Source organism: Lentinus tigrinus (genome assembly GCF_003813185.1).
Source record: "Lentinus tigrinus ALCF2SS1-7 unplaced genomic scaffold L226scaffold_58, whole genome shotgun sequence".
Lineage (NCBI taxonomy): Eukaryota > Fungi > Basidiomycota > Agaricomycetes > Polyporales > Polyporaceae > Lentinus > Lentinus tigrinus.
The window spans coordinates 39,538-65,842 of NW_027137967.1; the positions used below are offsets into that span (position 1 = coordinate 39,538).

Here is a 26,305-nt window from a genome sequence, read left to right on the forward strand (position 1 = left end):
GGAGGAGGAATCTGGAGAGGCCACATTATGAAGGATGCCCTAGTCTGGGGACAGTAGCGGACTGGTCGCCGAAAGACGGACAGCCAGCGGAGTCCGAATGTTGACCTGGCCGCGATCAAAACCTACAGTCGGAGCTCGAACGGTGGATATATAACGCTGGCGCAAAAGTTTTGAGCAAGAGCGCGGTGAGGAAGAACCGCGGTCGCAGCCCACGCACAGACGGTCGCACTCGCGGCCAGTCGTCCTCAGCTGCGGGGAAAGTCCCCGGAGAGCCAGTCCACGTCCTCGTCTATCCTGGAAAGCGCCGCCCCCAAGCACGGCGGACGGACGAGCGACCGCCGGTGCCCGTGTCTCTCCCCTCGCCCTCGCGCGCGCAGGGGAGAGCTCGGCCCAGCGAGGGCTGCTGCCCGCGGCGCCCCTTGCGACCTGCGCGAAGAGACGAGCGCGATCGCCTTGCCGGGGGTGCTGCGGGCATTTCGTTGCTCATAGACACAGTTATGCGGTTGCCGGCCTCGCGCCTGGTACCACAATGGGGCTTACTCTCCTCCACCGCGCCGTCCTTGTGACGCGCTATTTTTTCCGCTCTGAACGCTCGCTCGTTCGCTCTCCTCGTCCTCGATGGGTTGGTGGGAGGTCATGGGATGGGACGCGTCGTTGGGTGCCAGGTACGTCTCTTCACACCTTGCGTTCGCTACATGATGCCTTCTATATGAATTTCTTCAGGGAGATATACCTCCTCCCATGGAGGAGGGCGTGCTCCAGAACTTGACACTCCTGATTCTCTCATTGCATCTGTGTTTCTGCTGTTGGCCGTTTACTGACATCGCTCATAGGTTCCTTCTACTTGTTTAGAGTACTGTGTACCGGAAGCACGACGCTATACAGTTCTGTCTTCTGCCTTGACTGCTTCGCACGTTCTCCACATGCTGCGGTCGTCCCCGTCCGCGTCAGCTCTTCTCGGAGATCCCGTACGGTCCCTTCTGCCAGTGAGTACCACGCTCCGCCTAGAAATTTCACCTCCCCGATGGGACGCTATCCATCCCACTACCGTCTGCACATTCCGCATTCGCGCTGCCGCTCCATCAACGCACCGAGTCCTGACAACAACACTCCGACATCTTGCACTCCGGACTATCCCAGACGACCGCCTGCTTTGTTGCCCCGCCGGCAATTTGGACGTCAATCTCACCCATACGGGAGTACGCGGCTGAACACCATGGTACCCTCTTGCACGAGTGCCCGAGTCGCTCCTAGAAGCCTGAAGCGCACCCCGAGTACGAGAAGGGATTGCTCATCATGCGGAAAAGTAGTTGATATCACGCATCCGCTTCCTCGCAATAAAACACACTATTATATTCGCACATACCAGCACGATCAAGTCTATGTATATCCCGTCCGTATACGACGACTCCTCAAGTCACCGCTTCTCATCCTTGCCCTTTCCCCTGCTGCCCTCCCCGCCGCGCCCTTCGCCCTCACCCTCGCCCCCAAAGAAGTTCTCCCTCACCCTTCCCCATGCGACAACGAGCAGCTTGCGCGGCTCGTCGCTCTTTGCCTTTTCCCAGACGCGCTCAAAGAGCTCGCGGTGCGGGCTCTCGGCGACGAGCGCTAGTACGCGGCCGGCGGGGGCGAGTGCGGGCTGGACAGAGTCGTGGAGCGCGGTGTAGAGCGAGGGAAGGGAAGTCGGTGGAATGGGAAGAGGGAGGAGTATGGATTGCGATCTGTATAAGAGGGTTGATTAGCACCATCGAGTATGAAGTAGGAGAGATTTGGAGGGTGCGTTGCAATATACAGCACATCGTGAGCAGACGTGCATGCGGCACGCAAGCCTCGTCAAGCCACGGAGTCTGAACGAGACTGTCGAATCGCTCTCGTATACGGGGAAGAGGTGAGCAGTGGAGCACTCACGTTACGTCCGGGAACGGGGGTGCGTTCCCTACATCTTCAAAGGGATGCACGTCATGAGCCTGTTGGCCCTTCTCCTCAAGCCCAGGCGGTGGCAGACCGCGTGCCCACTCGTCGTTGCGCCTGTCCTTGAGGCGCTGCCACTCTGACTGGCCCTCGAGGTCTCTCCGCATGAGGTCGAGCTTCTCCTGGGCGGCCCAGCGGCTGCCTGACCACCAGAGGTACCACCCCTCCTGCCAATACCTTGTTTCCCGCTGGACATGCGCCTGTGCCTGGTCGTGGTCGTGGGTGTGGTCGTCGGCGGATGCATGTTGGTCGCTGCCACTGGGACGGCCGAAGCGATCGCCCATGAGCATAGCAAGCCACCCGCTGTACCTCTGCCCTTCCGGGGGGAGCGGGTGCTTCAGCGGGACGGCCTCGACGACATCCTTGATCTCGACGACGGGCTTCTTGCCCGGAGCCTGCGTGACAGTCTTGGTGCGATGGTGGGAGAGAACGCGCTCGACTTCGTGCTTGAAGACGCGGCGGAAGCAGATGGAGCGGCACCAGGGGTCCTGGCCGTGTATGCGTCCGGAAATGCTCTGGCTGCAGAAGGTGAAGCAGCGCTCGTCGACTTGGGGAGAAAAGGGCCCCTTGGGCGGGCGGACGATCTTGAGGGAGGGGAGGCGGTCCCACCAGAGCTCCTGGCGTGGTGGTGGTTCTTGTGACTGATAGGAAGATGAAGATGAGGATGAGGAGGAGGAGGAGGCGGAGGAAGACATGAAAGTACAAGCGAAAGACGATGAGCAAGAGCAGTGGCAGTGGCGGATCCGACTCGCCGAGTACGCGTCGACCACGTGCTCCACAGTCACCCTTTGCCGGGCGCCTCAGCGTTCCTTCTCTGCACCCTTTCTTGTTCAGATACATAGCCTCACATCGTGCCAATAGCTGGTCAATGTCGCACGAGCACGTCGCCTCGAGGCTTGCTCGGGGCAGTACGCAGAAGGTTCATTCAAGGCAGTCCATGAACAGCCCCCACCGTGTCCGTGAATCTACTTACGTTCTCGGGGCTATGCTCGAGTCCCTGCAGATACATATATCAGGCATCCTCCCAATCTGTGACAGCACAAAGCTGCTTTTCACGCCCACCTAATCTACCAGTAAGTCAACGCAAGCTCGAAGCCGTTGACCGATCGCTCATCATCATTGTTCATAGACCATGTGGTTGCTCTCCACTGAACACCTGAAGCTCCAATACTTCAGTGGGCCAGAGGCCGTCACAGGCGGCTACGCCGCCCTCTCGCACGTCTGGTTCGGAGAGGAGCAGAGCTTCCAGCAAATCCAAAGTCTCATCGCGGGAGGCGCCTCGCTCGACGACAGACGGGTCTCGGACAAGATCCGGTCTGCCTGCCGAGTGGCGAGAGCGAACGGCTTCAAGTGGATCTGGATCGATACTTGCTGCATCGACAAGACCAGCAGCGCCGAGCTCTCCGAAGCTATCAACTCCATGTTCCGGTGGTACGCCCTCGCCTCCATCTGCTACGCCTACCTCCACGATGTCCCGGCCACGTACCGGCGCGAGACTTTCGGCAGTAGCCGCTGGTTCACTCGCGGGTGGACTCTCCAGGAGCTCATCGCCCCCCGCTTTCTCCTCTTCATGTCCGCCGACTGGACTCCCCTCGGGACGAAGGCGCTCCTGGCGGAAGACATTCAGGGCATCACCGGCATTGACGCAGAGGTTCTGACGTTCTCCAAAGACGTCATGGCCGTGAGCGTTGCTCGCCGCATGTCCTGGGCCTCTCGACGACAAACAACACGACCGGAAGATGAGGCGTACTGTCTGATGGGCATATTTGGCATCAACATGGCGACTCTTTACGGTGAAGGCACGGACGCCTTCCGTCGACTGCAGGAAGAGATTATGAGATCTTGCTCTGACCAGAGTCTGTTTGCCTGGGGAGAGACGTTTGGACCCGAAGTCATGTCGCATGTTGGCTTGGTGCGCGATGCTCAGGAACCGGGAAACTTCTTGTTCGCACCGTCTCCTGCCGAGTTTCGTCACGCTGCGAACATGTCTCCCATCTCTCCAGGCCAGGCCATGAAGCTCGCATCTGCATCCTGCTCTATTCCTGCCCGGGAAGCACGCGTGAGGGCATTCTCTTGTCTTTGCATTTTGGACGCCGACTGATGTTGGATTGATGTTTTGCCTAGATGACACGCGAGATGGCTGTCACTAGCTACGGTGTCCGTTGTCACCTCGTCCTTGTAAACGTCGAAGGCGATGTGTACCGATTAGCTGTACTTGCCTGCCAAGACGGCTCTGGATCTTGCATGGGACTCGTATTACGTCGTCGACGCTCCTCGGATGAGTCGCTACCCCAGTACTACGTCGGTGCCTCGTTCTGGGATGGGCAGCCCTCTCCTCGGAGCCCCTCTGGAGTACTCGAACGAAGGAAGCACCGCGTCCACAGACTCATGGCCATTCGTCCTGATATGCTCACTATCCTCTCCATGCTGAACCAGGCGCATGCAGGGCGGCCTGGACAACCCTCCCGTAGTCCCTCGGCTCATGGAGAAAGCGGGGAGACTTATATCATGCATCGCCCGCCCCACGTCGCACATCCTTGGATGCGATTGTACGCTTCCGAGCCAAAGGGCTTCTTCGTCCCCGACTGGATAGACATCGGGCCTAGCCGCTACGGCTTCCAGTGCACCCAGAAACGCCGTTCTGCCTCTAACCCTACTCAACCTCTCCTTCTCACCTTCTGGCATCCAAAGCGCAACGAGTCCTTCGAGATCAAACTGGGCCGCTGTGCTTCAGTACCGCTTTGGGCCACAGCCACTATCCTCCCTGAGTCCATGTCCGACTACGTCGCGGCGTACACATCCTCCATGCATCCTGAAGGGCAGACCGAGAACCCTGATTCAACTGCTCCACCACCACCCAACGCAGTACCATTCCGCACTCCACCATTCAACCTCGCACCTCCACCGCCGAATCCCCATCCGTTCAGCAGTCCACAGGTGACTTGGCCTGCCAACGGCCCCGCCAAGGAACCCCTTGCCTTCCTATCCCCTCAAGTCCCAGTTCTGAGCTCTGAATATTCACAGCGCTCGCATGGCGTCGCATGCTCTGCCTACCACATCAGCACGTGGAAGAACGGTTCGCACTGCTTCGGAGACCACAACCGAACGATCCAACTGACGTTCACGCGCTGGCCTTCAGCGGAGTCGTACTGCCTTGAATTACAACTACGCGGGCGTGTTTACGAGGAGATGTTAGTGGAGCACCAGAGGGGTGATGATGTGCAGGCTAAGCTCGAGCTCGCGAGGATGGCCCGCGGCTTGAATCCCAGCATAAGCGTCAATTTACACTGAACGACAAGAACGATTCCGAGTAGATCATTAGTGTTGATACAAGAGCTTACCGTACATGACATTTAGTGATAGAGTAGTGTACTTGCGAGGAGGCTACAACGGGATATGATAATTCTCGGGTTCAATGCCTACCATGCAAGCGGTACCATCTTGAATCTTGTGGCCCGAGATGCAGCTCCCACAGTCCGCCCGCCACGGACGCCGGGCTACCGGCGCACGCCGCCACCACACCATAGCTCGACCATATATCATAGGCACCGTAACCCAAAGTCTCGCAATACCCACACTCTACTCCCGAGATGAACAGTACCATTACGCAGTGAAAATCCACACGTAAAACATCTCCACTTCAGACATGCACATCTATTACGACAACGACTCAGAGCCGCTCGGCGCAGGATCTTACGGTAAGTCGTTCTCTCGAAGTACGACCACGGCAATACCGTTAGTGCCACAAGTAGTCCGACTTCATACTGACCATCTCACAGGAAGGGTATATGCAGCAAGGGTGGGGAATGGCCCCGGGGCCATGAATATGGCTCTCAAAAGAGTTCGCACCGTACGCCTCCCAGAGGAACCCTCAATGCATCCTCTGCTATGTCATGAGACTTGCGCACTTGTTCTTCTCCAAGGTCCGACGAGTTATTTGAATACTTATAGTACTGGAGAACTGTTCTGATACATCTCAACCCGCAGGACATCCCGGCATTCCACGTATATACGCCTTTGGATCGTCACAATACTACGAGTACCTTGCTATGCAGCGTCTAGAATCCGACCTCTACTCATACTTCGTATCTCCGGGAGGCCATCAGCTTACCTTGGATGGTTTGGCATCGATTGCCCACCAGATGGTGTGTGATCTCATATCATCCTGTCTCACCGCTCGCCACTAATCAAAGGACCTGTTCTGATCTCAGCTCGATGTGCTCGAACACGTCCACAAGAAAGGAATAGTACATTGCGATATTAGCCTCTCGAACATGATGTTCGGACAACCAGGGACTCGAGATTCATCCGCGACGCAGATCTACCTCATCGACTTTGGGTTCTGCATGTCGTATGTGAACCCGTCAACTGGTCGGCATAAACCAGACAGCGGTATTCCCCGCCTTCGGGGACACCGACACACTTCCAGTCTCAACATTCACTTGCATCACTGTACGTGAACTCTCTCTAGTTATTGCTATCGTGCTCACTCCTGACGTCGGACTCCTGCAGCCCCCTCTCGTCGAGATGACTTGGAGTCGCTCGCCTACGCCCTTCTTTGGCTACTGAGAGGTAGCCTCCCATGGCAAATCCTGAGAACTACTGCTGAAGTCTATCAGAGCAAGCGATCCTGGTCCGGGGCCGCGCTCTGTCACGGCTGGCCAGCTGCGTTTGGAAATTTCCTGGAGTACTGCCGGGCCATGAAGTACGAGGAGACTCCCCAGTACGACTACTGGAAGAGGATTTTCGCTGATATGACACGCGGTCAAGGATCCACGTCTTCCGTGCAGCGAAGCGATGATCCGAGGACAAATGTTGGCCTCGTTCGCGGAGGTCAGCCGGTCAAATTGAGCCCGGCGGGGTCAGCAAGCTACCCTCGATCCGTATCGTGGCCGTGTTTCACATCCATATATGATGATTATGGTCCTTTCAACAATCCCTGCTCGTGGGAGTCCGTATGGAGTATCCCGCAGGAAGATCTGCTCGCCGTGCCTAGAGAAGAGGACGTGATCTTGCAGTACCCTGGTCTGCAGAAACTGGCGAGCCTTCCGACCCCCGCTCGGGAATTCTTATCGTCTGATAACGATCCCGAAGTGCTCATGGAACTAGCTTGAGGCGCATGTAACATAGATAGCTAACTGTAGCCACACCTGAATTCGAGCACAATCTATCTTCCTCTTCCGGGGGGGTAGGGGGGGGGGGGGGGGCACGACCGATTGCGCCAATTTACATGGTTGTGTGGCGAACATTTTATACGTAGCATCACATCATTCAACAGCATGCAGAAATGCGCTGGCCCCTCGTGAGTGTCTCCGGGACGTGCTTCTCCACCACCACGACATCCGCGACTTCTTCTCCGCAATTTCGTCTTTCCCGCTCTCTCTGGCGTACTCGATCAGTGCTATAGACGTTAATGTAACTACACTCCTGTGAGCGAGATCCGAAGGTGCGACGGTGAAAAGCCTGCAATGCCGCCGTGTTAGCTTGCCAATCCCGGACAAGCGACGCGAGCGGCGGTAGCAGGCAGAACGACACCATAACATACACATTATACTCAAGACCTAACGAGGGAACACCACAGCATGATGCGTGATCATTTGCCCGGCAACATGCTCTTTCGCCTCCGCGCCCTCTCCAGCGGGGGCAGATGCTCCAGTCCGTCCTCTCCAGCCGCACCAGCACCTCCAGGCATACTGCTGTCACCGTCATCACCCACCGCCATTGCTGGAGCAACCACGAAATCAGAGCCCCCGGGGAAACTCCGTGGCGGAGGCCCGCCGAGACCAATGCCCATTGAGAGCATCGTCCCTACGCCAGCACGAGCGGAGTCCGACGATGTCGGCGAAGTAGCCGTGGCCATCTTCACCGGCGAGACATGCTTGGGCAAGTACGACTTGCGTCTCTGTGGTTCAACATGACATCCGTCAGCGCCAGAGGAGCGGATGACATTCTCCAAAAGTCTGAAGAAAATCCACACAAACCTTGTTGACACCGGCGACATTGACCAGGTCGAGGTTGACACGGAAAGGGCTTTCGTCGACCTTCTTGCACTGCTCGGCGCACTCGACGACCCATGCTATACCGACCACATGCGGCTTCGGGTCGCTCAGGAGCCTGTAGAACAACCAAACAAGCAGTCTGTCAGCGTCGGAACGAAAGCGTACGTGCACTTGACCAGATAAAATGGCGTACTTGTATCGCGACAGCGTGCTCATCAGCCCGTTCTTGAAGACGACATGCGTGCATCGCGAGCCTACTCTGTTCGCCATCTGCAAAGGAAAGGAAGGATGAAATATCAGCGCACCATAGCATGCTAAACGATCAGTATGCCAGACGAGACATCCAAAACGAACCTTCGCCCCCAAGCCCTCCAACATCTCCACAAACAGCCCGCCCGCATCGTCACCCTCATCAGTTCTCACATCCACGAAGATCCTGCAATCCTTCAGGACCGCAAGCTTGGCTGGGCTCTCCTCAGCACCAGCCTTCCCCTTCCCCTTCCCGCTCCCCTCCTGGCTGGCGGCCGATCTGTGACCTGTCTCCTTGTACGCATTTGGCGGCGTCGAGAGCGCCCCAGTCGCAAGCCGCGTAGCGTGCGCGCGCGGGGCGGGAGGCACAGCGGGTTTCTTGCCGCTGTCATCCGTGTCCGCGCCTTCGTCCTTGTCCTTGGCCGTTGGCGTCGCCACAGCGGCAGGGTATGTACTGCTCACGGCGCGTCCCTTGCCTTTGACGTCCTTGGCCTTGTCCGGGGTGAGGGTGCTCGGGAGTGCAGACAGGCTCTGCGACAGCAAGTGGCTCGCCATGCTCGCGCGCCGACTAGCATTCCGCCTGGCCTCCCTCTCCCTAGCCTTCGCCTTCTCTGCCTCTCCATCCGCGTCCACCGCATTACTTGACGGTCCAGGTCCAGACGCACCAGCCAGGGCGGTGCCATTGTGATCGAGAGACGTGTTACCGTTGGCCGGTCCGTCGCCGTCCTCGTCCTCGTCAGACAGGTGTCCAAGATCGCGCAGCACGTCCTTGCTCGCATTCTTCAGCCACTCGCCAATCTTGTCCTTCGTCGACATCTCGCCGTCGCCCTCAGCATCAGGCTCCTCCACGAACATCGTATCTCCTCCAGCCCCGAGGTCGTCTTCAGCAAGGTCGACGTCCATCGCCGAGCGCGCCTTGCCCCCCTTGACGGGGCTCCCCACGACAACAGGCAGCGAGCTGGCCTTGCTGACACGCTGCGTGACTCGTGGCCCGCCGAACCGTCCTCGCATCGCCGTAAGCCTCGACACCTTAGTCGTGACCGGAGTCTTCGTTGACGAGCCAGAGGCAACGCCCAACCCGCCAAGGCCAAAAACGGGTTTCGCGAGCGTGCTTCCAGGCTTCAGGAATGTCGAAGTCGGGGCCACATTGGTTAACGTGGAGGTTGAAGGTGCTTTCGAAGAGGTAGTCATTGACGATGCGGCAGCACTGGGGCCCGCCACCAGCACCGGCGTAGAATTAGATGGACCCGTGCTACGAGGCTTCCCCAGCGTGAGCACACCCTGGCGTAACACTCCGCCCTCCTTCGCAGGTGTCCTCGAGACAGCAGGGCTGGAGGACGAGGCGGCGTTCGCAGCGGCAAGCGCTGCTGCTCTCAGTCGTGTCGTCCTCGTGCTCCCGGGTACGGGCGGAGGCAGCATCAGCGTCGTCTGCTTCAGCTTCTTCTGCCCTGGGGTCGAATCGGGGGCTGCAACAGCCTTACCCTTCGACGCGGCTGTCGGAAGAGAGCTCATTGACATCGAAGTGCCAGGCCTGGGTCTCTCGAGCGTCGATGTCTTCCCTCCGCGTCCACGCCCTCTTCCGCGGCCTCCCCTCCCACCTCTTCCTCCGCTCCCTGTCAAACCGTCGGCACCAGTACTTGCATCACCTGCACGCGAATCGTCCAAGTCCGACGTGCCTGGTGCGGCACGATGGAATCCAAGGCTAGTTTGCGATCGTGATGGTGGAGGGGCATTGAGTCGCTCGAGAGCCTCGGTAAGGGTCGAGAGGCTCGAGTTGAGAGTAAGCGGTGGGGGGCCTGTAGCAGGTGGAGGTGGAGGTTCTGAATTGGGTGCCTGGTCCAGTTCTGGTTCCTCCATCCGCTGACCATCATTCTCAACTTGCTGACTTGGTACGTCTGGTGGAGAGAACACAACGTCTTCCACATGCTTATTGAGTCGCTCGTCGGGGTCTACTTCGGACGGTGCATCGGTCAACGGTGTAAGCGGCTCCGAGCCTGAGGGTTCTTCTTGAGTACCTATTATGTCTACTTAGTTACAACGTGAGGAACAGAACGCCTCGGTGAAAAGTCCAATCACGTACCTTCTCGCCCTGACTTGACTTCAGACGTCTCCAGCGGTCCGTCCGGATGGCTCTCAAGCGTCTCTAAAGGTCCCTCACGTACACCTTCCAACGTCTCTGAAGGTTTCTCGACTTCCAAGGTCTCCGCGGCTCCCTCCGATATATCTTCCAATGTTTTTGGTGGTCGATCTGACTTGTGCTGGGGCACCGCCGGCGGTCCCTTGGACGCAGACCTGGAATGAGGAACTGGCCTGGAAACAACAGCGGGAGGCTTCACGGGCGATGTCCTCGCAACCGAACTTGTCGTGGGCAAGAGGTAGGACGGAGTCGGGGGCTGAGAGCGCGCCCGCTTGTACGCCTGAGCCGGAGTCGGCTTGGCGGACGCCATGAGCCCTCCGAGCAAGCTGTTCTTCCTGTCTCTCTCGCGCGGATTCTTGACCTTCTTGGAGAGGGGAGCAGGCTCGGCAGCAGCAGCGGAGGTGGACGCACCGGGCTTACCTTTCGGCTTCATACGTGCTTTGACCCCGCTCGCTCTAGGTATAAAGCTCGTACTCTGCCTGGACGCAGGCTTTGGTTGCTGTGCGACTGCGGGAGCCACAGAGGTCTGAGGAGTCGGTTCCAAGGCAGGAGGAGGAGGAGGAGGTAGTGGAGGAAACAGGAAGTGTTGCGGAGGCTTAGGGACGGGGGTAGCATCTGCATCAAAGGTAGTATCCAAGTCATGTAGAGTATTATCCATGGTGGAAGGCAGAGGTGTAAGCGGGGACATGGGAGTCATGACATCGTCTAGCGGGTGAGGAGTAGGCGTAGTTTGATCGAAGGAGAACGTCGGGGACTTGGGCGGGAGCGGAAGGACTATAGACGGATGCGTGTCGGGTACGACAGCCGGGGTAGGAGAAGGGGACCTAGGTGGTAGCTCTCGAGGGACAGAAGCGATGCGGAACTTTGTGGGAGAGCGGCGGGGAGAGGGCGGAACATTGTTGAGATCGAGCAAAGGAATGGCATTAGATGAGAGGGGCGGGACAGACTTTGCTCTGGCTGGCAGGGCGGTAGACGTGGACGGCTCTGGAGGGAGAGAGGACGGCTTGGGCGGAGGAAATATACCGTGGCACGGCCGTTTGGGGTCGCGTTCGCGGAGGAGAGCAGCATCCGTGGCGGGCGAGGGCGGCCGCTTGAGATGCTGGTCGTGCATGGCGTCGTGAGCAGCGTTGTCGTCGGCGCCAGATGGCAATGGCGATGGCGACGGCGATGGCGATGAGAGCGTCGGCGGGGGCGGTGGATCCGACTTGTGCGGGTGCGGGGGGCGCTCGTTAGCGGCAACATTCCGGCGGGCCTGTTTGAGCGGCGAGGCGGCGGGGTTGAAGGAGTAGAAGCTTTCGAGAGTAGTCTGTGAGCGAGTGCGCTTGTTGTTCGTCGGGACAGCGGTCGTCGCCTTTGGGTCCGTTGTCGCCATGCCGAGGGCGTCGGTCATCGCGAGAGGCAGCGCGTTCGCCAACCACACCGACGCGTGTGGCCTTATTTGGCCCCAGCACGTGACCGAGCGTCGTCGCGTCGCGTCACGCGTTTCAACACCCGCAGCCCGCGGGCAGTCAGTGTCACAACTCGGACTATGTAGGTCTACAGGTTTGATATAGAACAGCCTGATAGCGCTACAAACTAGAGTACGAATACAGACAGTGGCCCTCATGATTCCTCTAGTGTCATCTCGTCGAAATCCTCGAGCAGGTCGTCCAGCTTCACGTCCGGGAAGTCTGCCTCCTCTTCTTCGTCGTCCGTCGCCTCCGGTGCTGTTGTTGCTGCTGCTGCTGCTGCTGCTGCACCCGCTTCGTCCACGTCCATGTCGAACTGGCCCTTCCGCCTCGTCTTCCCGCCCGCGAGTCCAGAGCCCGCCTTCTGGTCCTTCGCCCGATACAGGTTCACCGCCCCACGCATCTCCTCGTCCTCCTCCAGATCTCGCAAGAACAACTCGTAGTCCTCCTCCACCTTCTTCTGGTCCCGTCCGCCCATACGCCCGACCACGCCCCGACCGCCGCCCGTCTCGCCCTCTTCGCCCGCCTCCTTCGCCATGCTCCGCAGCTTCCACGCCCGAGGCTTGTTCTTCTTCCTCCGGTTCGGATACGCCTTCTTCACCAGCACAATGTCCGGAACCCGATGCGCCGGCAAATTCGCGAAGTCGTCCGAGTTAAAGTTCGCGTTCGTCAAAAAGTACCCCATCGCCGAGTCCCCGGGCTGCAGGATCCCGCCAAGGTGCGTCCGCGTGTGGAAAATCTGCTCCCCGCCCGCCGACTCGTAGTCCATCCCGTCCTCGTCCCCACCCACACCGTGCGAGCGGAACGCGCCCGAGAGCGCGACTTGCGCATCCGCGAGCACCCACTTGCCGCGCGTCTGTCCGGACGGCTCGACGTCGAGCACGGTGAACTCCCGCAGGTCCGTAATGCTCGCAAGCGACTCGAACGGTGTACGCCAGTATACCGGCGACGTGATCTCGCACAACTGGAGCGTAGCGGGATCGAGCAGGTGCAGGGAGTTGCCGACACGAACACAGAGCGTCAGTGGCGAGATGTTGCTCAGCTGCCGCGCGAGCTTTGGCGGGATGCAAACCAAGTCATCCTTGCAGATCGGCGTGATCTCGACCGAGTAGGTATACTTGAAATTTGCCGTGTTGGTGTGTGTGTCCGCGGAAAGCAGCTGCTCCGACGCTTTTGACCTGCACAACTCGTCCATATGAGTTTGCATTGGAATGGAGAGAAACTCGAGTACGTACCGCACAGGAACCACGCCCGTCAGGAACTCCACCATTTTCTGGGCATGACTGCGCGAGCTGTAGAAAAAGTCAAGCCCGTCGCGAACCTCCTTGACCGAGATCGTGTCCTTCTGCGCGCCGTGCTTGAGGATGAGCTGCTCGAGGAAGAGGAAGGTCCGTTTGTGCGGAACCTTCTGTCGGACCTGCACCAACGCCTTCCAAGTATTCTTGGCAGCAAGCTTCGCACAATCTGGGCACTGCCCGTGCTGGACGAGGTACTCGATCTCAAATACTTGCTCGAGGATGGTGGCGGTGAGGACCTCCTTCTGGATTGTGAGGGACACTCGGAGGCGTTTTGAATGAGGCTCGGTCCAGATGAAGTGCGCCTCGGTAAGGCGGACCTTGTTGAGACCCTTGAGCTTCTTGAGACAGATCGCAAGGAGTTCTTGTGATTCTGGCTGAGCGATCGTCCAGCTGGAAGGTGGAGACAGGAAGCGTTCACAATTCCGGCAGAAGGAGACGGAAGCTGGTGCGCAGTTGAGATGCCGCGGGCGATCGAAACGTGCAGAGATACACACCTTGTTTTGGGATTCCCTCTGTGATATCCACCGTATTCCGCAGACAAGCGACGCAGAGGTTGGCCGAGTTGGGGACTATTGGCGTACCGCAATCTGCGCATAGGACTCGATGTACCGCGGGCGCAGGAACGAACTCCATCGCGTTCCTATGAGCAGGCGAGATGTCGGAGCAGATGAAGTTGGAGCAATGCGAGTCTGAAGAAGGTAGTGGTCAAAGGAGAAGATATATATCTCGATCCAAGGTCTTGGTCAGATCGAGGACGATGCTGACTGAAAAACAAGAGAGGATTAGCTGCCATCTTATCTAATCATGTGTTTGGCGTCTATCTGTTACCCCAGGCCGCAGTTACTGTACTTGTTACTTCTTTACTTACGACCACCACGACCACCCTCTCTCCCTCTTCAAAGCCTCTCGGACACTGCAGTCAACATGGCGAGCGACAAACCAAACAAGCTCGCGTTCTTGTCCATGCCCGCCCCGGCCTCCTACGTCGCTGGTCTCGGACGAGGGTGCGTCCCCGCGAAATACGGCTTCAGACAGTCCACTAACCGAGTTTCTCTCATGATCCCACAGGGCTTCAGGATTTACCACCCGGTCTGATATTGGTCCTGCGCGCGAGGGTCCGTCAGCAGAGGCAATTGCGTACGTACCCCTCCCCTTCTTCTTCCCAGCGCGCCGCTGCCCCTTCGTACGCGCAGCTTCGCCGTGCAGCGCGCAACGTTCATCGAAACATAGCTAACCAGTCTCTGAACCCCACAGCGAGGCGCAGGCACGACGCGGAGAAGAGCCGGACGTAGATCCGGACCAATTCCAGGACCCGGACAACGAGTATGGACTCTTTGCTGGAACGACATACGAGGCCGACGACGAGGAGGCGGATCGCATCTACGAACTGGTGGACAGGAATATGGATGCGAGGAGAAGGGCAAGGAGGTCAGTTTTCATCTCATTCCCGGCCGTTCGCCACAGAATCCGTCGAGCGTCACAAGACTCGCATTCCCCACTCGGCAATACCCTTGGTTCTTGTTGTCCCCGAACGTCCGGTCATCATCATTCCGCGGCATGCTGACCAGCATATGCGTTTTCAGGGAAGCGCGCGAGAACGAGGAGATGGCCAAGGTGCGCGCGGAGCGCCCCAAGATCCAACAACAGTTCGCAGACCTCAAGCGCGGTCTTGCCGTCGTCACAGACGAAGAATGGGAGAGCATTCCTGAGGTGGGCAATCTCACGCGCAAAAAGCGTAAACGGGATGAGAGGTCATTCGTCGTGTCCGACAGTGTCATTGTCGGAGACAGAGCCCGCGCCGAGTATGAAACCTCGCTCGATGCCCGCCAGCAAGAGGTGCGTACAGTCATAACTAACAGTTGTGACTACATTGCTGACTGTGATTGTATCGTTCTCACCTACGCAGACGGGGGGCTTTGAGACCCCGGCGGACAACGGTACCCTCACGAACTTTGCGGAGATGAGCCAGGCGCGCGACAAGATCCTCTCGCTCAAGCTTGACCAAGTCTCCGGCACTGCAACGTCTGGACTGCAAACTTCCATTGATCCCAAGGGCTATCTCACCTCTCTGGACAGCGTCGTGCTCAAGACCGATGCAGAGATTGGTGACATCAAGCGCGCGCGCATGCTCTTCGACTCACTCGTCAAGTCTAACCCGAAGCATTCCCCCGGATGGATCGCCGCGGCCCGTTTGGAGGAGCATGCCGGCCGGATGGTCGCTGCGCGGAAACTCATCAAGCAGGGCTGTGAGCAGTGCGCGAAGAGCGAAGACGTATGGCTTGAGGCCGCGCGACTGCATGTGAGTAGCAAGCCTCTTATCTTCTGCTTTCACATTTCTCATGTTACTCTGCGTCTCCAGAACAACGACGATGCGAAGGTCATACTAGCAAATGCCGTCCAACACGTTGGACAGAGCGTGAAGATCTGGCTCGCCGCCGCCGATCTAGAACACGACGTCAAGGCGAAGAAACGCGTACTGCGCAAGGGTGAGTCTTGGTGCGTGGTTGATTCCCACCCAATGCTGACTCTGTCTCCAGCGCTCGAACACATCCCGAACTCGGTCCGTCTCTGGAAAGAGACCGTGAATCTCGAGTCCTCTGCCTCTGACGCTCGCATCCTCCTCTCCCGCGCCGTCGAAGTCATCCCCCAGTCCGTCGAGCTCTGGCTCGCGCTCGCACGCCTCGAGACACCCGATAAAGCGAAAGCCGTGCTCAACAAAGCACGCAAAGCTATCCCCACCAGCCACGAGATCTGGATCGCAGCAGGGCGGCTGCTCGAGCAGGAGGCATACGCCACGGAGAAGTCCGACGAGCAGCGCGAGAAGGAGCTCGCCCTCGTCGACAAGACGATCGAGGCGGGTGTGCGCGAGCTCCGGCGGCACCAGGTTCTGCTTACGCGCGAACAGTGGCTCAAGGAGGCGGAGCGGTGCGAGAACGAAGGTGCGTTGCGGACGTGTGAGGCCATCATCAAGGCGACGGTGGCGATGGACATCGAGGAGGAGGACCGGCTCGATACCTGGACGAGCGACGTCGAGGCGGCCGAGGCCAAGGGCAACGTCGGCACCGCCAGGGCGATCCTCGCGTATGCGCTAAGGGTGTTCCCCGACAAGAAGAGCTTGTGGAGGAAGGCCGCCGATTTGGAGAAGGCGCGCGGGACGAGGTATGCGATACGTTCACTAACTTTAGCCTTGTAGTTGCTAATGTGATCGTGCTCAGGGAGTCACTCAACGCTATATTGGAACGAGCCGTCCACCACTGCCCACAGGCAGAGGTGCTGTGGCTCATGTGGGCCAAGGAGAAGTGGTTGGCAGGCGACGTGCCCGCCGCTCGCGAGGTTCTCGAGCGGGCGTTCATTGCCAACTCCGAGAGCGAGCAGATCTGGCTGGCCGCTGTCAAGTTGGAGGCAGAGAACGGCGAGCTTGGCGTCGCCCGGGAGCTGCTCGTGCGAGCACGAACCGTCGCGGACACCCAGAGGGTAAGTCGTCCTCCACCGTATTCGCAGTGATAGTGGACGCTGACTCTGCTCGCACGCACAGATTTGGATGAAGTCCGCAGTATTCGAGCGACAGCAGGGCCAGCTATCAAACGCCCTCGAGACTCTCGCCACTGCAATCAAGAAGTACCCCAAGTTCGCCAAGCTGTACATGATTCAAGGACAGATCCATCAACAGCAGGGAAACCTCGCCGCCGCGCGTGCCGCGTACGCAGCAGGAATTAAGGCGTGTCCGAAAGACGTCAACCTCTGGATCCTCGCCAGCCGGCTCGAGGAAGCGGACAATAAGAGCATCAAAGCCCGCGCGCTCCTCGACAAGGCCCGGCTGGCAAATCCGGGCAACGACGTCCTCTGGGCCGAAGCCGTTGGCGTCGAAGAGCGCAGTGGGGGCGTCGCCCAGGCCAAGACCGTACTCGCACGAGGTTAGTGTATTCCGAGTCAGTCACGTACCATGCACGCGTTACTAACTGAACGAACCCTCCTATGGTTGTGGTGATTTTCGCTCGCCAGGCCTGCAAGAGTGCCCTACGTCTGGCCTGCTGTGGTCGCTGGCGATCTGGTCGGAGCCACGGCCGACGCGCAAGGCACGGTCCGCGGATGCGCTCCGGAAGGCAGGGAACGACCCGTGGGTCCTGTGCAGCGTCGCGCGGCTGTTCTGGACGGAGCGCAAGATCGAGAAGGCGCGGGACTGGTTCGGGCGCGCCGTCGCTGCGAGCGAGCAGCCGAGCGATACCTGGGGTGACATCTGGGCATGGTGGCTCAAGTTTGAGCGGCAGCACGGGATCAAGGTGCGTTTCCGTTTAGGAGGGGTGTATAGTGTATGTGCGTGATGCTGACCAGGTTGCTTTCGTTTTCAGGAGCAGCAGGAAGAGGTCATCGCAAAGGCGATCGCTGCGGAACCCCGATATGGGCCGACGTGGCAGCCGATTGCGAAGGACGTTGCGAACGTCGCAAAGACTGTGCGGGAGATACTCGAGCTTGTCGCGGATGCCTTACACTGAGTAATTCTTGTTGACTGTATTTATACGAATGCTATGGAGCTCAAGGATATGCCACACCTTGTAGTTTGTTGTCATGAACTAGTTTGATTCGACATTGCTCCAAGCCCTTTGCGTCGCCGTCGACCACATCGACGTCCACATCAGCCTGGTCTGTCTCCTTGATCCTGTGGCATTAGGCAACGGGTATTGCCCGCGAGGTCCTCGGTCCACGGTTTGATAGCATCCTCGTGCGTCGACGTGAGCGGTTGCATCTGTCACATTGAACTCTCCTCGTCGTGAATGGTCTCGATCCGTCACCTCACACGCTCACTGAGAGCTATCTCGGACTTCCCGTCAGCACACACAGCGATAGTATGCAAAGCGAGGACAGCAAAGATAACATTGTCTACACCGTGACGACACAGATGGATGAGGACGACGATCCGGATCTGACAGCGAGCCGGAATGAAAGGAACGGGGATAACAGCGCGTATGGTACATTACTGAGTTCAAACAAAGGCAATCCGAGTGAGTCATAACGCGAACGGCAGAGCAAACGAAACAAGAGGTATGGAACGAGAACAGACGCCGCGGTCAGTTGAGCAAGCGGTCCGCCATCCACAAGTCATGTTCGGCCTTGATCTCCTCAGCAGCAAGCGCCTCAGCTGGACGCGCCACTTGTGTGTTGATGCTGCGAGGGTACACGACTTCGCCCGCGCGCCCAGCCCAATCCCAGTCGATAATGAGGATGTCCGGACAGTCCTCAGGCGCATCCTCGTTGCGGACCAGCACGTTGACGTCGCGCACGTCCCCATGGACGAAGCCCCCGTCATGAAGCAGACCGAGCTTGTCTGCCACTTGCTCTCGCGCCGTATTCAGCGACACCGCGGGCTTCGCACGGGTCCCCTTGCCCTTGCCCTTGCCCTTGCCCTTGCCCTTTCCTTTCTCCGCCTCCCCCGCGTACTTGATATCCCACATCGTGTTCGAGTACTCCGCGGTCCTGTCCTCCATGACGACCATGATCCAGTCATGCATTTCATTGACAGCAAGCAGGGCTGGTGCGAAGCGGGCGTTGTGGGCGAACCGATGGGCGTCGGCGGAGTAACGCCTGGAGAACTTGACGCACAGAGGCTTTCCATTCTCCGTGACACGGAAGATCCTCTTGTCGTCGATCGCCTCTTCGTACGTGAATTGGTGCGAGATACCGTTGAGGTCCTTGTAGAAGGTACGGAAGGGAAAGTCAGCCCGTGGGCCGCGGGTGTCGGTGATGGTAGAGTAACGACGGTGGAGGTCGTGAATGGCGACGCGTAAAGCAGCTATGGCCCGCTCTCCTGCTTCAAGCTGCGCGTCGTTGGTGGAGTGGACTTGAAGAGGGATGCAACAGAGAAGTTCAGCACTAGGGTTGTCTCCGTACACCGCGGCGGCAATACCGACATACGGCCCTATTCTCGAACTTAGCGATGACCAATGCAAGAATGAAGAAACATACCATAGTGTAGAACAATGACAGCAGGAAAGTTGAGCTTTTCCATTTTCTCCCTGTCCTGGGAACCTTGCTTATTTTTGAAATGGCGAACGCTTTCGACCCAGTAATGGATAGCTTCAACGAAGGGCTCCGACTTAGTGGAGCCGAGCTCGCACTTGACTTCCTGGACGTAGTATATAACTTCGACACCCAAGCAAGAAGCGCGAAGGTCGCCGTCGTCGTGGTAACTGGTATCACCGATGAATGTCCGGCTAGGGAGTGCAGGTGTGATCTTCCCTTCGAAGAGAACGTCCGTAAAATTGGCCCGTCGCCCGTTCTCGTCGTCGAAAATTTGACATCCCTTTTTGCGGAGGGTGTCGAAACATTGTTTGTCCTTCGGGGTAGGCTTGATTGACTGGAGGTTGTGGCGAAGCTCGAAGAGAGTCTCATCCAAGAGAGACGGCGGGATCGGACGTTCGTAAGGCCGACCACAGTAGATCCGGTGCGCCGTGGACTTCTGCGCGGCGGAGAATTCTTGAAGCGTCGCCTCAGAAGATGGTGCTTTGGCAGGAGTACGCTTGAAGTAGTTCCAGCGTCGTTCATTGAATGGGAGGGGTTGCAGCGTGTCCTCTTCCTCGCCTTCCTCGTCTCCTTCGCCAAGGGATGAATTGAAGCCGATAGAGAGGTAGTACAGAGAACAACTCACTGTTCAGCGGAACAAGCACAAAGTGCAGTTGTTCTGGCGCAAATCCCCACGGAAAGAGCGTCTTCAAGAACCCTGCCCGATTTATCTTCGTGAGAGTAGCGAGTCCCTTAGCCTCGATGATATCTTCTAACTCATCGTCCGATGCCACAGTCGTCCCTTCCGGAAACTTGCAGAGAATGTTAGCATGTACGGCTGATATCGCAGATCCTGACCAACCTGATAGACTTCGACATCGCCTTCACCCCGAGGAATGATGCTCTTAACTTTATCATCGAGAGGAGGCTCCATGGTGGTACACGTCCGCGTTCTCATGTCGAAGACGTTGATTCCGGGATAGCACTCTGCGAATCTTAGACGAAGGAGGGGACCAAATTGTGTGGGGAACTTACTTGGTCTTACTATCAGATGGATGTCATCCTCCTTTATCCCTTGCCACCAATCTAGGAAACGGCTGCGCGTCGGTTTAAGCAGATACTTGTCGTCGACGTTGCGGAGAGCCTCCCGCACGTCGGCGAGTTCAACAACATTGTCAACGTTGATCTTGCCGTGATCGACCTAAAACACAAGTGTCTGCATGATCAGAAACGGTGTTGTTGGGGAGAGTGACGTACAAGCCATATCTTGAGGCTACCAGGTACACTGTCGGCCAACGCAGCTTCAATGTCTATCAACGACGCATTCACAGAGACGGTGAATCTGTCGCATAGATTGTAGTCAGGACAGATGAAATTGAGGGATAGTCTGGCCATTGTGGTGAGGAGTATATCGATGAGGCTCGTAGTGGTTGAACCCCAATATCGGAGTTGGCGGAGGTGCAAATGTGTGATGAGTTTGTTGATCAGATCTAAGCGGCGCCACAACAATACTTACGCAGACGGGAGGCTTTGGAACGGGCGTCGCGAGCTTCACTCAATCATCTTGCTCTACACAGATACCTCGCTTCAAGCCTCTTCAGTCTCGCAAGAACGCCGTTCCCCGTGGTCCGTACACCTGGTGCTCCTGACTCACCAGTACTCTTACCATGCACTTGTACAACTTCACCCTGCAACCTCCGACGGCCATACCGCATGCTATAGTCGGTAATTTCTCTGGGGCACGCCAGCAGGAAATCATCGTGTCGCGCGGTACTCGCCTCGAACTCCTCCGCCCCGACCCCACCACGGGCAAGATAGTCACCGTCGTCGCAAGCAATGTTTTTGGCTCCATCCGCGCTCTACATCCGTTCCGCCTCACCGGAGGGACCAAAGGTGCGCTTGAATCTATCTCGTGTCTTCTACTCTTCCAATGACTCCTTCGTGTTGTTACTAGACTATGTCATTGTCGCTTCGGATTCAGGACGGATCGTGATCCTTGACTATGACCCCAAGTTGAGCTGTTTCGTCAAGATTCACCAGGAGACGTACGGGAAGTCGGGTGCGAGGAGGGTTGTACCAGGTCAGTATCTCGCTACCGACCCCAAGGGCCGCGCGGTGATGATATCTGCTCTGGAGAAGGCCAAGCTTGTGTATATTCTCAATCGTGACGCTGCTGCTCGTCTCACTATTTCCTCGCCACTCGAAGCCCACAAAACGAATGCCATCATACATCACATCGTCGGTCTTGACGTCGGTTTCGAGAATCCCACCTTCGCGGCGCTCGAGGTCGACTATACACAGGCAGACCAGGACTCGACGGGCGCTGCGTTCAACAACGCGGAAAAGGTATGATCTGTTCAACTTCGATACCAAAGTGAATTGATGCGAGGTCTGTCTATGCAGATGCTCACCTACTACGAACTAGACCTTGGTCTAAACCACGTGGTTCGCAAGTGGAGCGAACCCACAGACCCTCGCGCCAATATGCTTGTCCAAGTTCCTGGAGGACAGTTGGCATCATCCGAACGCTACGACGGACCGTCTGGCGTGTTGATATGTTGCGAAGATCACATCATCTATCGACACATGGACGCTCCCCAGCATCGGGTCCCCATCCCGCGTCGCAAATATCCCTTTCAAGACAATGATCGCGGTCTCCTCATCACTGCCGCAGTCATGCATAAGATGAAGGTATGGTTTTGCGCTTGAATGAAGCCTTGTTGTCGGTATCTGATCACCTCGCAGGGTGCATTCTTCTTTCTCTTGCAGAGCGAAGAGGGCGATCTGTACAAGGTGACGATCGAGCACGACGAGCAGGATGTCAAGGCCTTGAAGATCAAATACTTTGATACGGTTCCTGTGGCGACCAGCCTGTGCATCCTCAAGTCTGGATTCCTCTTCGTCGCCGCAGAATTCGGAAACCAGTGCGTTCACATGCTTGTCTGTTCACTTCGGCGTATTGACAACTTTGTAGCCATTTCTACCAATTCTTGAAGTTGGGGGACGAAGGCGAGGAGTTCTCTTCGACCGACTATCCGCTATACGGTATGGCGGAACCCGGCGCGTCACTACCTCGCATTACGTTCCATCCACACAAACTGGAGAACCTTGCGCTCGTTGAGGAGATGGAGTCGTTGGATCCTATCGTGGACTCCAAGGTACTGAACCTTCTTCCGGACGCAGGGACGCCGCAAATATTCGCTGCCTGTGGCAGGGCCCACCGAAGCACCTTCCGGACCCTACGTCATGGGTTGGACGTCGAGGAATCTGTCCGCGAGGACCTTGGAGCTATACCTAAGGCGATCTGGACAACCAAGTTGAAGGAGGATGGTAAGTAACACATGTTCCCCTATCCTCTGCCTTTAATTGTCAGAAGTCTGACGATAGTCCGCAGACGAGCACGACGCGTACATCATCTTGTCGTTCGTCAATCGATCACTCGTCCTCTCCGTTGGGGAGACCATCATTGAGGCAGAAAACACGGGTTTCCTCATCGACGTACCCACCGTTGCCGTCCAGCAAATCGGAGCGGATGCCTTGCTACAGGTACATACATACGGTATCCGTCATATCATGGGAGATAAGCGCGTGAACGAGTGGCGGGCACCGGATGGCAAGACCATCGTCAGCGCGACAACGAACAAGCGGCAAGTAGTCGTTGCGCTCAGTAGTGGGGAGCTGGTCTATTTCGAGCTGGACCTGGAAGGTCAGCTGAACGAGTATCAGGACCGTGGGGCGATGGGTAGCACCATCTTGGCTCTCAGCATAGGCGAGGTACCGGAGGGGCGACAGCGAACACCGTTCTTGGTAAGGAGCCTACGAATCTTTCGTGGATGAATGTCGCTGAAACATCTCTTACTATGAAGGCTGTCGGTTGCGAGGACCAGACGGTCCGCATCATATCCCTGGCACCGGAAAACACTTTGGAGACCATCAGCCTGCAGGCACTTACAGCTCCTCCTACGTCTATATGTATCGCCGACATCCTGGACGCAAGCCTCAATCGGACCCAACCCACAATGTTTGTCAACATCGGCTTGCAGAACGGCGTCCTTCTTCGGACCGTATTGGATCCTTTGAATGGTCAGCTGACAGATACACGCACAAGGTTCGTGTTGAGAGTAGAAAGCAACGCTGAGGCTAATATGTCGTACAGGTTTCTGGGAACACGACCCGTCAAGCTCGTACGTATCACTGTGCAAGGCAACCCGGCCATCCTCGCGCTGTCGTCGCGGGCATGGTTGAATTACACCTACCAGAACCTCATGCACTTCACCCCGCTGCTTCACAGCGCCCTCGACTGCGCTTCGAGCTTCTCGGCTGAGTCCCATGCGAATGGTTTGATCGGGGTGGCAGGGAGTGTCCTCTCGTAAGTCGATAAGATCACGCTTCTTTGCCTCGGAACTCATCTTCTTCATGCGGCAGTATATCTCAAATCCCGCAATTAGGTACAATTCTCAAGCAGGATTGTATCCCTTTGGACTATACGCCGCGCAAATTTGTCTTGCACCCTCAGAACGGCCTCTTCTACCTTATTGAAGGCGATCATCGCACATACAGTGAAGAGGCCTCCCGAGAGCAGTTAGCAAAACTGGTTCGTATCTGGCAGTGGTGTCTTATGTGTGTCACCCTTTGGCATGCTGACGACCATGTTGCAGGGGGCAGAGCACGAGACGCCTGATGAAGATATCCTCAACTTGCCAGCAAGCCAATTCGGACGCCCGAAGGCACCTGCAGGAGTGTGGGCGTCATGCATCCGCATCATCGATCCTGTGGAGGTATGCATCATCCGTCGTATCATCGTATCAAATAGCTCGAGCCTTCGCAAGCTGATTAACTGCCTCGCAACAGGGGAAGACTGTTCATGTCGTGCCGCTGGACAACAATGAGGCGGCGTTCTCGCTAGCAGTGGTGCCATTCGCTGCTCATGATAATGAGCTCCATTTGGTGGTGGGCACTGCACAAGACGCGTTTTTGGCCCCGAGGTCTTGCACCTCGGGCTTCTTGAGAACGTACAAGTTCAAGGAGGAGGGGCGCAGTCTCGAGTTGCTCCACAAGGTACGCAGTATGCGCGATGTCTAATGATGCAGTCCTGATTGTGCAGATAGACGGAGACCGACGACGTTCCTCGTGCGCTCCTGGCCTTCCAAGGGCGACTCGCGGCAGGAGTTGGCAAGTCTCTCCGGCTCTATGACATGGGCAAGAAGAAGTTGCTGCGCAAGGTTGAGAACAAGGTGCGTATCGACACTCATACCTGACGGCATGGACTTGGGTTAACTGTAGTCCACAACAGAACTTCTTCTCATCTATCGTCACCTTGAACACGCAAGGATCTCGCATCATTGTCGGCGATATGCAGGAATCCATCTATTACGCAGCGTACAAGCCCCCAGAGAACCGCCTTCTAGTGTTCGCGGACGACACCCAGCCGCGGTGGATCACCTCCGCGACAATGCTCGATTACAACACTGTTATCGCCGGCGATCGCTTTGGCAATGTCTTTGTGAATCGCCTTGACACCAAAGTCTCTGAACAGGTCGACGACGACCCTTCTGGCGCAGGATTCCTGCACGAAAAGGGTCTGCTCATGGGCGCACCGCACAAGACGAGCATGCTCGCGCACTTCCACATCGGCGACATAGTGACGGGGATACACAAGGTCTCGATGGTCACAGGCGGCCGGGACGTGCTGGTATACACCGGTCTTCACGGCACGATCGGCGTCCTCGCACCGTTCGTGGCCAAGGACGACGTCGACTTCATGACGACGCTGGAGCAGCATATGCGAACTGAGCACTTGAGTCTCGTTGGCCGTGACCACTTAGCGTGGCGCGGCTACTATGCCCCTGTGAAGGCTGTCGTGGATGGGGATCTCTGTGAGATGTATGCTCGGCTTCCGCCAAACAAGCAGAGCGACATCGCGAACGAGTTGGATAGAACCGTCGGGGAGGTGCTCAAGAAGTTGGAGCAACTTCGGGTCACGGCTAGTGGGTTCTAGGTTCACAGCTAACGCTCTCCATTAGCATACAGTCGTTCATAACGCACATCATACGGCTGAGCATGACGATGAGATGGGCTGGCGCGCTAGGTAGTACGTGGTGAGGGTGGTGGGGACCGGCCATGGAACTCGGGTCGTATGCTATGATGGTACTAGCCCCAACTCCCGAGCTGCTACTGTTAGGTTTTCGGTGTCTAGGATGACCACGCAATTGGATCGTTGACGGCAGTTACTTTGCCGCATTTTGCCCTTGAGATGTACGGTCGTTGGGTGCTCTCCCCGAGGCCCAGATACTTGTATATGGGATATATACGCTTATAAGCCTCGGTCAGGATTTGGCCAGACTCGGGGACCTGCACATATCGCACGAACCAAATGAACCGGTGAGTGGAAATCTAGAGGGAGCGAACGACACAGAGACGCACACGCCCAAACTGTGCGGGACGCACGCGAGGGACCTGACAGTGTCCGCACACGAGCACAGAGAAGAGTTAAAGGAACAAGCAGAAGAGCAGAAAACGTTAACGTCGTTCATCGAGCCCGCCACAGCCACAAAATAGTAACACGCGCGCACACGCAATGCGCGAGCACAGCAGTCCGAGAGTAGGTACAGTACGTGAGTGAGTAAGTAACTTGGTAGATCACGAATCACCATCCCAGGTTCCAGGCCACCTCCGCGCCGCCGCCGCCACCCTTCGCCGCCGTGAATAAGTATTGAAGTATAAAGTCTGACTCTGAGTCCCGCTCGTTCCCATCCGACATCCGTTACGCCCCCGCATGACCCCAAGCCCAAGTCCCAAGCCCTCGCGCTTGCGCTTGCGTGCACCCGCACGCATCGCCAGTACCGTCTCGCCTTTGCTCACCCGACCTCGTTCGTCTCATCCCGTCCCGTCTCGTCAACCCGTCCCGGACTCTCATACTCTCGACGTGAGCCCAACCAAGCAGCCTCCCATCGCCCGCCTCCCGTCTCCCGTTTTCCGCCTCTGAACGTGAACCGCCTGAACCCTGGACGCGCCAACGCTGCGGGTACCGCAGGATCCGCGTTTGTATTCGGGGCCCGGGGCCCGAGGAAGTGGAGGTCGTCAACGACCGGGGGAAGAGGAGGCGAGAGGAGGGAGATGTGAGGGGTAAATGAAGGCTGTGACAGTCGATGAACACGGGAGGTGATGTGAGACAGACTGTGAGAGGAGGTTGGAGAGAGGACTTTG

At 57.4% G+C, this 26,305-nt stretch overlaps 9 protein-coding genes across 9 annotated transcripts; 5 read left to right on the plus strand and 4 right to left on the minus strand.

The window, feature by feature from the left end:
* Nucleotides 1-1,317: 1,317 nt before the first annotated feature.
* Nucleotides 1,318-2,803, minus strand: L226DRAFT_540469 (uncharacterized protein). The gene is made up of 2 exons (XM_067681878.1): nt 1,909-2,803; nt 1,318-1,721 (listed from the first exon to the last, which is right to left on the minus strand). The coding sequence occupies exons 1-2, from the start codon at nt 2,664-2,666 to the stop codon at nt 1,418-1,420; spliced, it is 1,062 nt and encodes a 353-aa protein (XP_067529229.1). The 5' UTR covers nt 2,667-2,803; the 3' UTR covers nt 1,318-1,417.
* Nucleotides 2,804-2,807: 4 nt separating this feature from the next.
* On the plus strand, nt 2,808-5,522 carry L226DRAFT_540470 (HET-domain-containing protein). The gene is made up of 3 exons (XM_067681879.1): nt 2,808-3,044; nt 3,101-4,030; nt 4,096-5,522. The coding sequence occupies exons 2-3, from the start codon at nt 3,104-3,106 to the stop codon at nt 5,260-5,262; spliced, it is 2,094 nt and encodes a 697-aa protein (XP_067529230.1). The 5' UTR covers nt 2,808-3,044; nt 3,101-3,103; the 3' UTR covers nt 5,263-5,522.
* Nucleotides 5,517-7,135, plus strand: L226DRAFT_495392 (kinase-like protein). Its single transcript, XM_067677515.1, has 5 exons — nt 5,517-5,669; nt 5,751-5,894; nt 5,959-6,116; nt 6,183-6,423; nt 6,484-7,135. The coding sequence occupies exons 1-5, from the start codon at nt 5,618-5,620 to the stop codon at nt 7,083-7,085; spliced, it is 1,197 nt and encodes a 398-aa protein (XP_067529231.1). The 5' UTR covers nt 5,517-5,617; the 3' UTR covers nt 7,086-7,135.
* Nucleotides 7,136-7,895: 760 nt separating this feature from the next.
* Nucleotides 7,896-8,774, minus strand: L226DRAFT_473053 (uncharacterized protein; the record flags this gene model as incomplete). Its single annotated transcript, XM_067676502.1, has 3 exons — nt 7,896-8,085; nt 8,164-8,240; nt 8,325-8,774. The coding sequence occupies 3 exons, from the start codon at nt 8,772-8,774 to the stop codon at nt 7,896-7,898; spliced, it is 717 nt and encodes a 238-aa protein (XP_067529232.1).
* Nucleotides 8,775-11,888: 3,114 nt separating this feature from the next.
* Nucleotides 11,889-13,847, minus strand: L226DRAFT_495400 (NMD3-domain-containing protein). The gene is made up of 3 exons (XM_067677516.1): nt 13,597-13,847; nt 13,040-13,544; nt 11,889-12,982 (listed from the first exon to the last, which is right to left on the minus strand). The coding sequence occupies exons 1-3, from the start codon at nt 13,733-13,735 to the stop codon at nt 11,959-11,961; spliced, it is 1,668 nt and encodes a 555-aa protein (XP_067529233.1). The 5' UTR covers nt 13,736-13,847; the 3' UTR covers nt 11,889-11,958.
* A 179-nt stretch (nt 13,848-14,026) lies between these two features.
* Nucleotides 14,027-17,595, plus strand: L226DRAFT_576220 (uncharacterized protein; the record flags this gene model as incomplete). The annotated part of the gene is made up of 11 exons (XM_067685316.1): nt 14,027-14,106; nt 14,171-14,239; nt 14,357-14,530; nt 14,686-14,938; nt 15,009-15,401; nt 15,462-15,588; nt 15,640-16,261; nt 16,318-16,576; nt 16,638-17,016; nt 17,105-17,382; nt 17,452-17,595. 11 exons carry the CDS (start codon nt 14,027-14,029, stop codon nt 17,593-17,595), a joined length of 2,778 nt encoding a protein of 925 aa, XP_067529234.1.
* Nucleotides 17,596-17,954: 359 nt separating this feature from the next.
* On the minus strand, nt 17,955-20,480 carry L226DRAFT_516895 (uncharacterized protein). Its single transcript, XM_067678492.1, has 6 exons — nt 20,357-20,480; nt 20,135-20,300; nt 19,962-20,086; nt 19,746-19,911; nt 19,064-19,690; nt 17,955-19,016 (listed from the first exon to the last, which is right to left on the minus strand). The coding sequence occupies exons 3-6, from the start codon at nt 20,055-20,057 to the stop codon at nt 18,169-18,171; spliced, it is 1,737 nt and encodes a 578-aa protein (XP_067529235.1). The 5' UTR covers nt 20,058-20,086; nt 20,135-20,300; nt 20,357-20,480; the 3' UTR covers nt 17,955-18,168.
* A 162-nt stretch (nt 20,481-20,642) lies between these two features.
* On the plus strand, nt 20,643-25,427 carry L226DRAFT_617381 (uncharacterized protein). Its single transcript, XM_067687026.1, has 13 exons — nt 20,643-20,992; nt 21,054-21,445; nt 21,503-21,790; nt 21,845-22,023; nt 22,074-22,429; nt 22,494-22,906; nt 22,966-23,207; nt 23,256-23,468; nt 23,525-23,693; nt 23,758-23,877; nt 23,951-24,157; nt 24,208-24,333; nt 24,393-25,427. Exons 1-13 carry the CDS (start codon nt 20,767-20,769, stop codon nt 25,095-25,097), a joined length of 3,636 nt encoding a protein of 1,211 aa, XP_067529236.1. The 5' UTR covers nt 20,643-20,766; the 3' UTR covers nt 25,098-25,427.
* Nucleotides 25,428-25,475: 48 nt separating this feature from the next.
* Nucleotides 25,476-26,305, plus strand: L226DRAFT_540478 (uncharacterized protein). Its single transcript, XM_067681880.1, has one exon. The coding sequence runs from the start codon at nt 25,875-25,877 to the stop codon at nt 26,082-26,084; it is 210 nt and encodes a 69-aa protein (XP_067529237.1). The 5' UTR covers nt 25,476-25,874; the 3' UTR covers nt 26,085-26,305.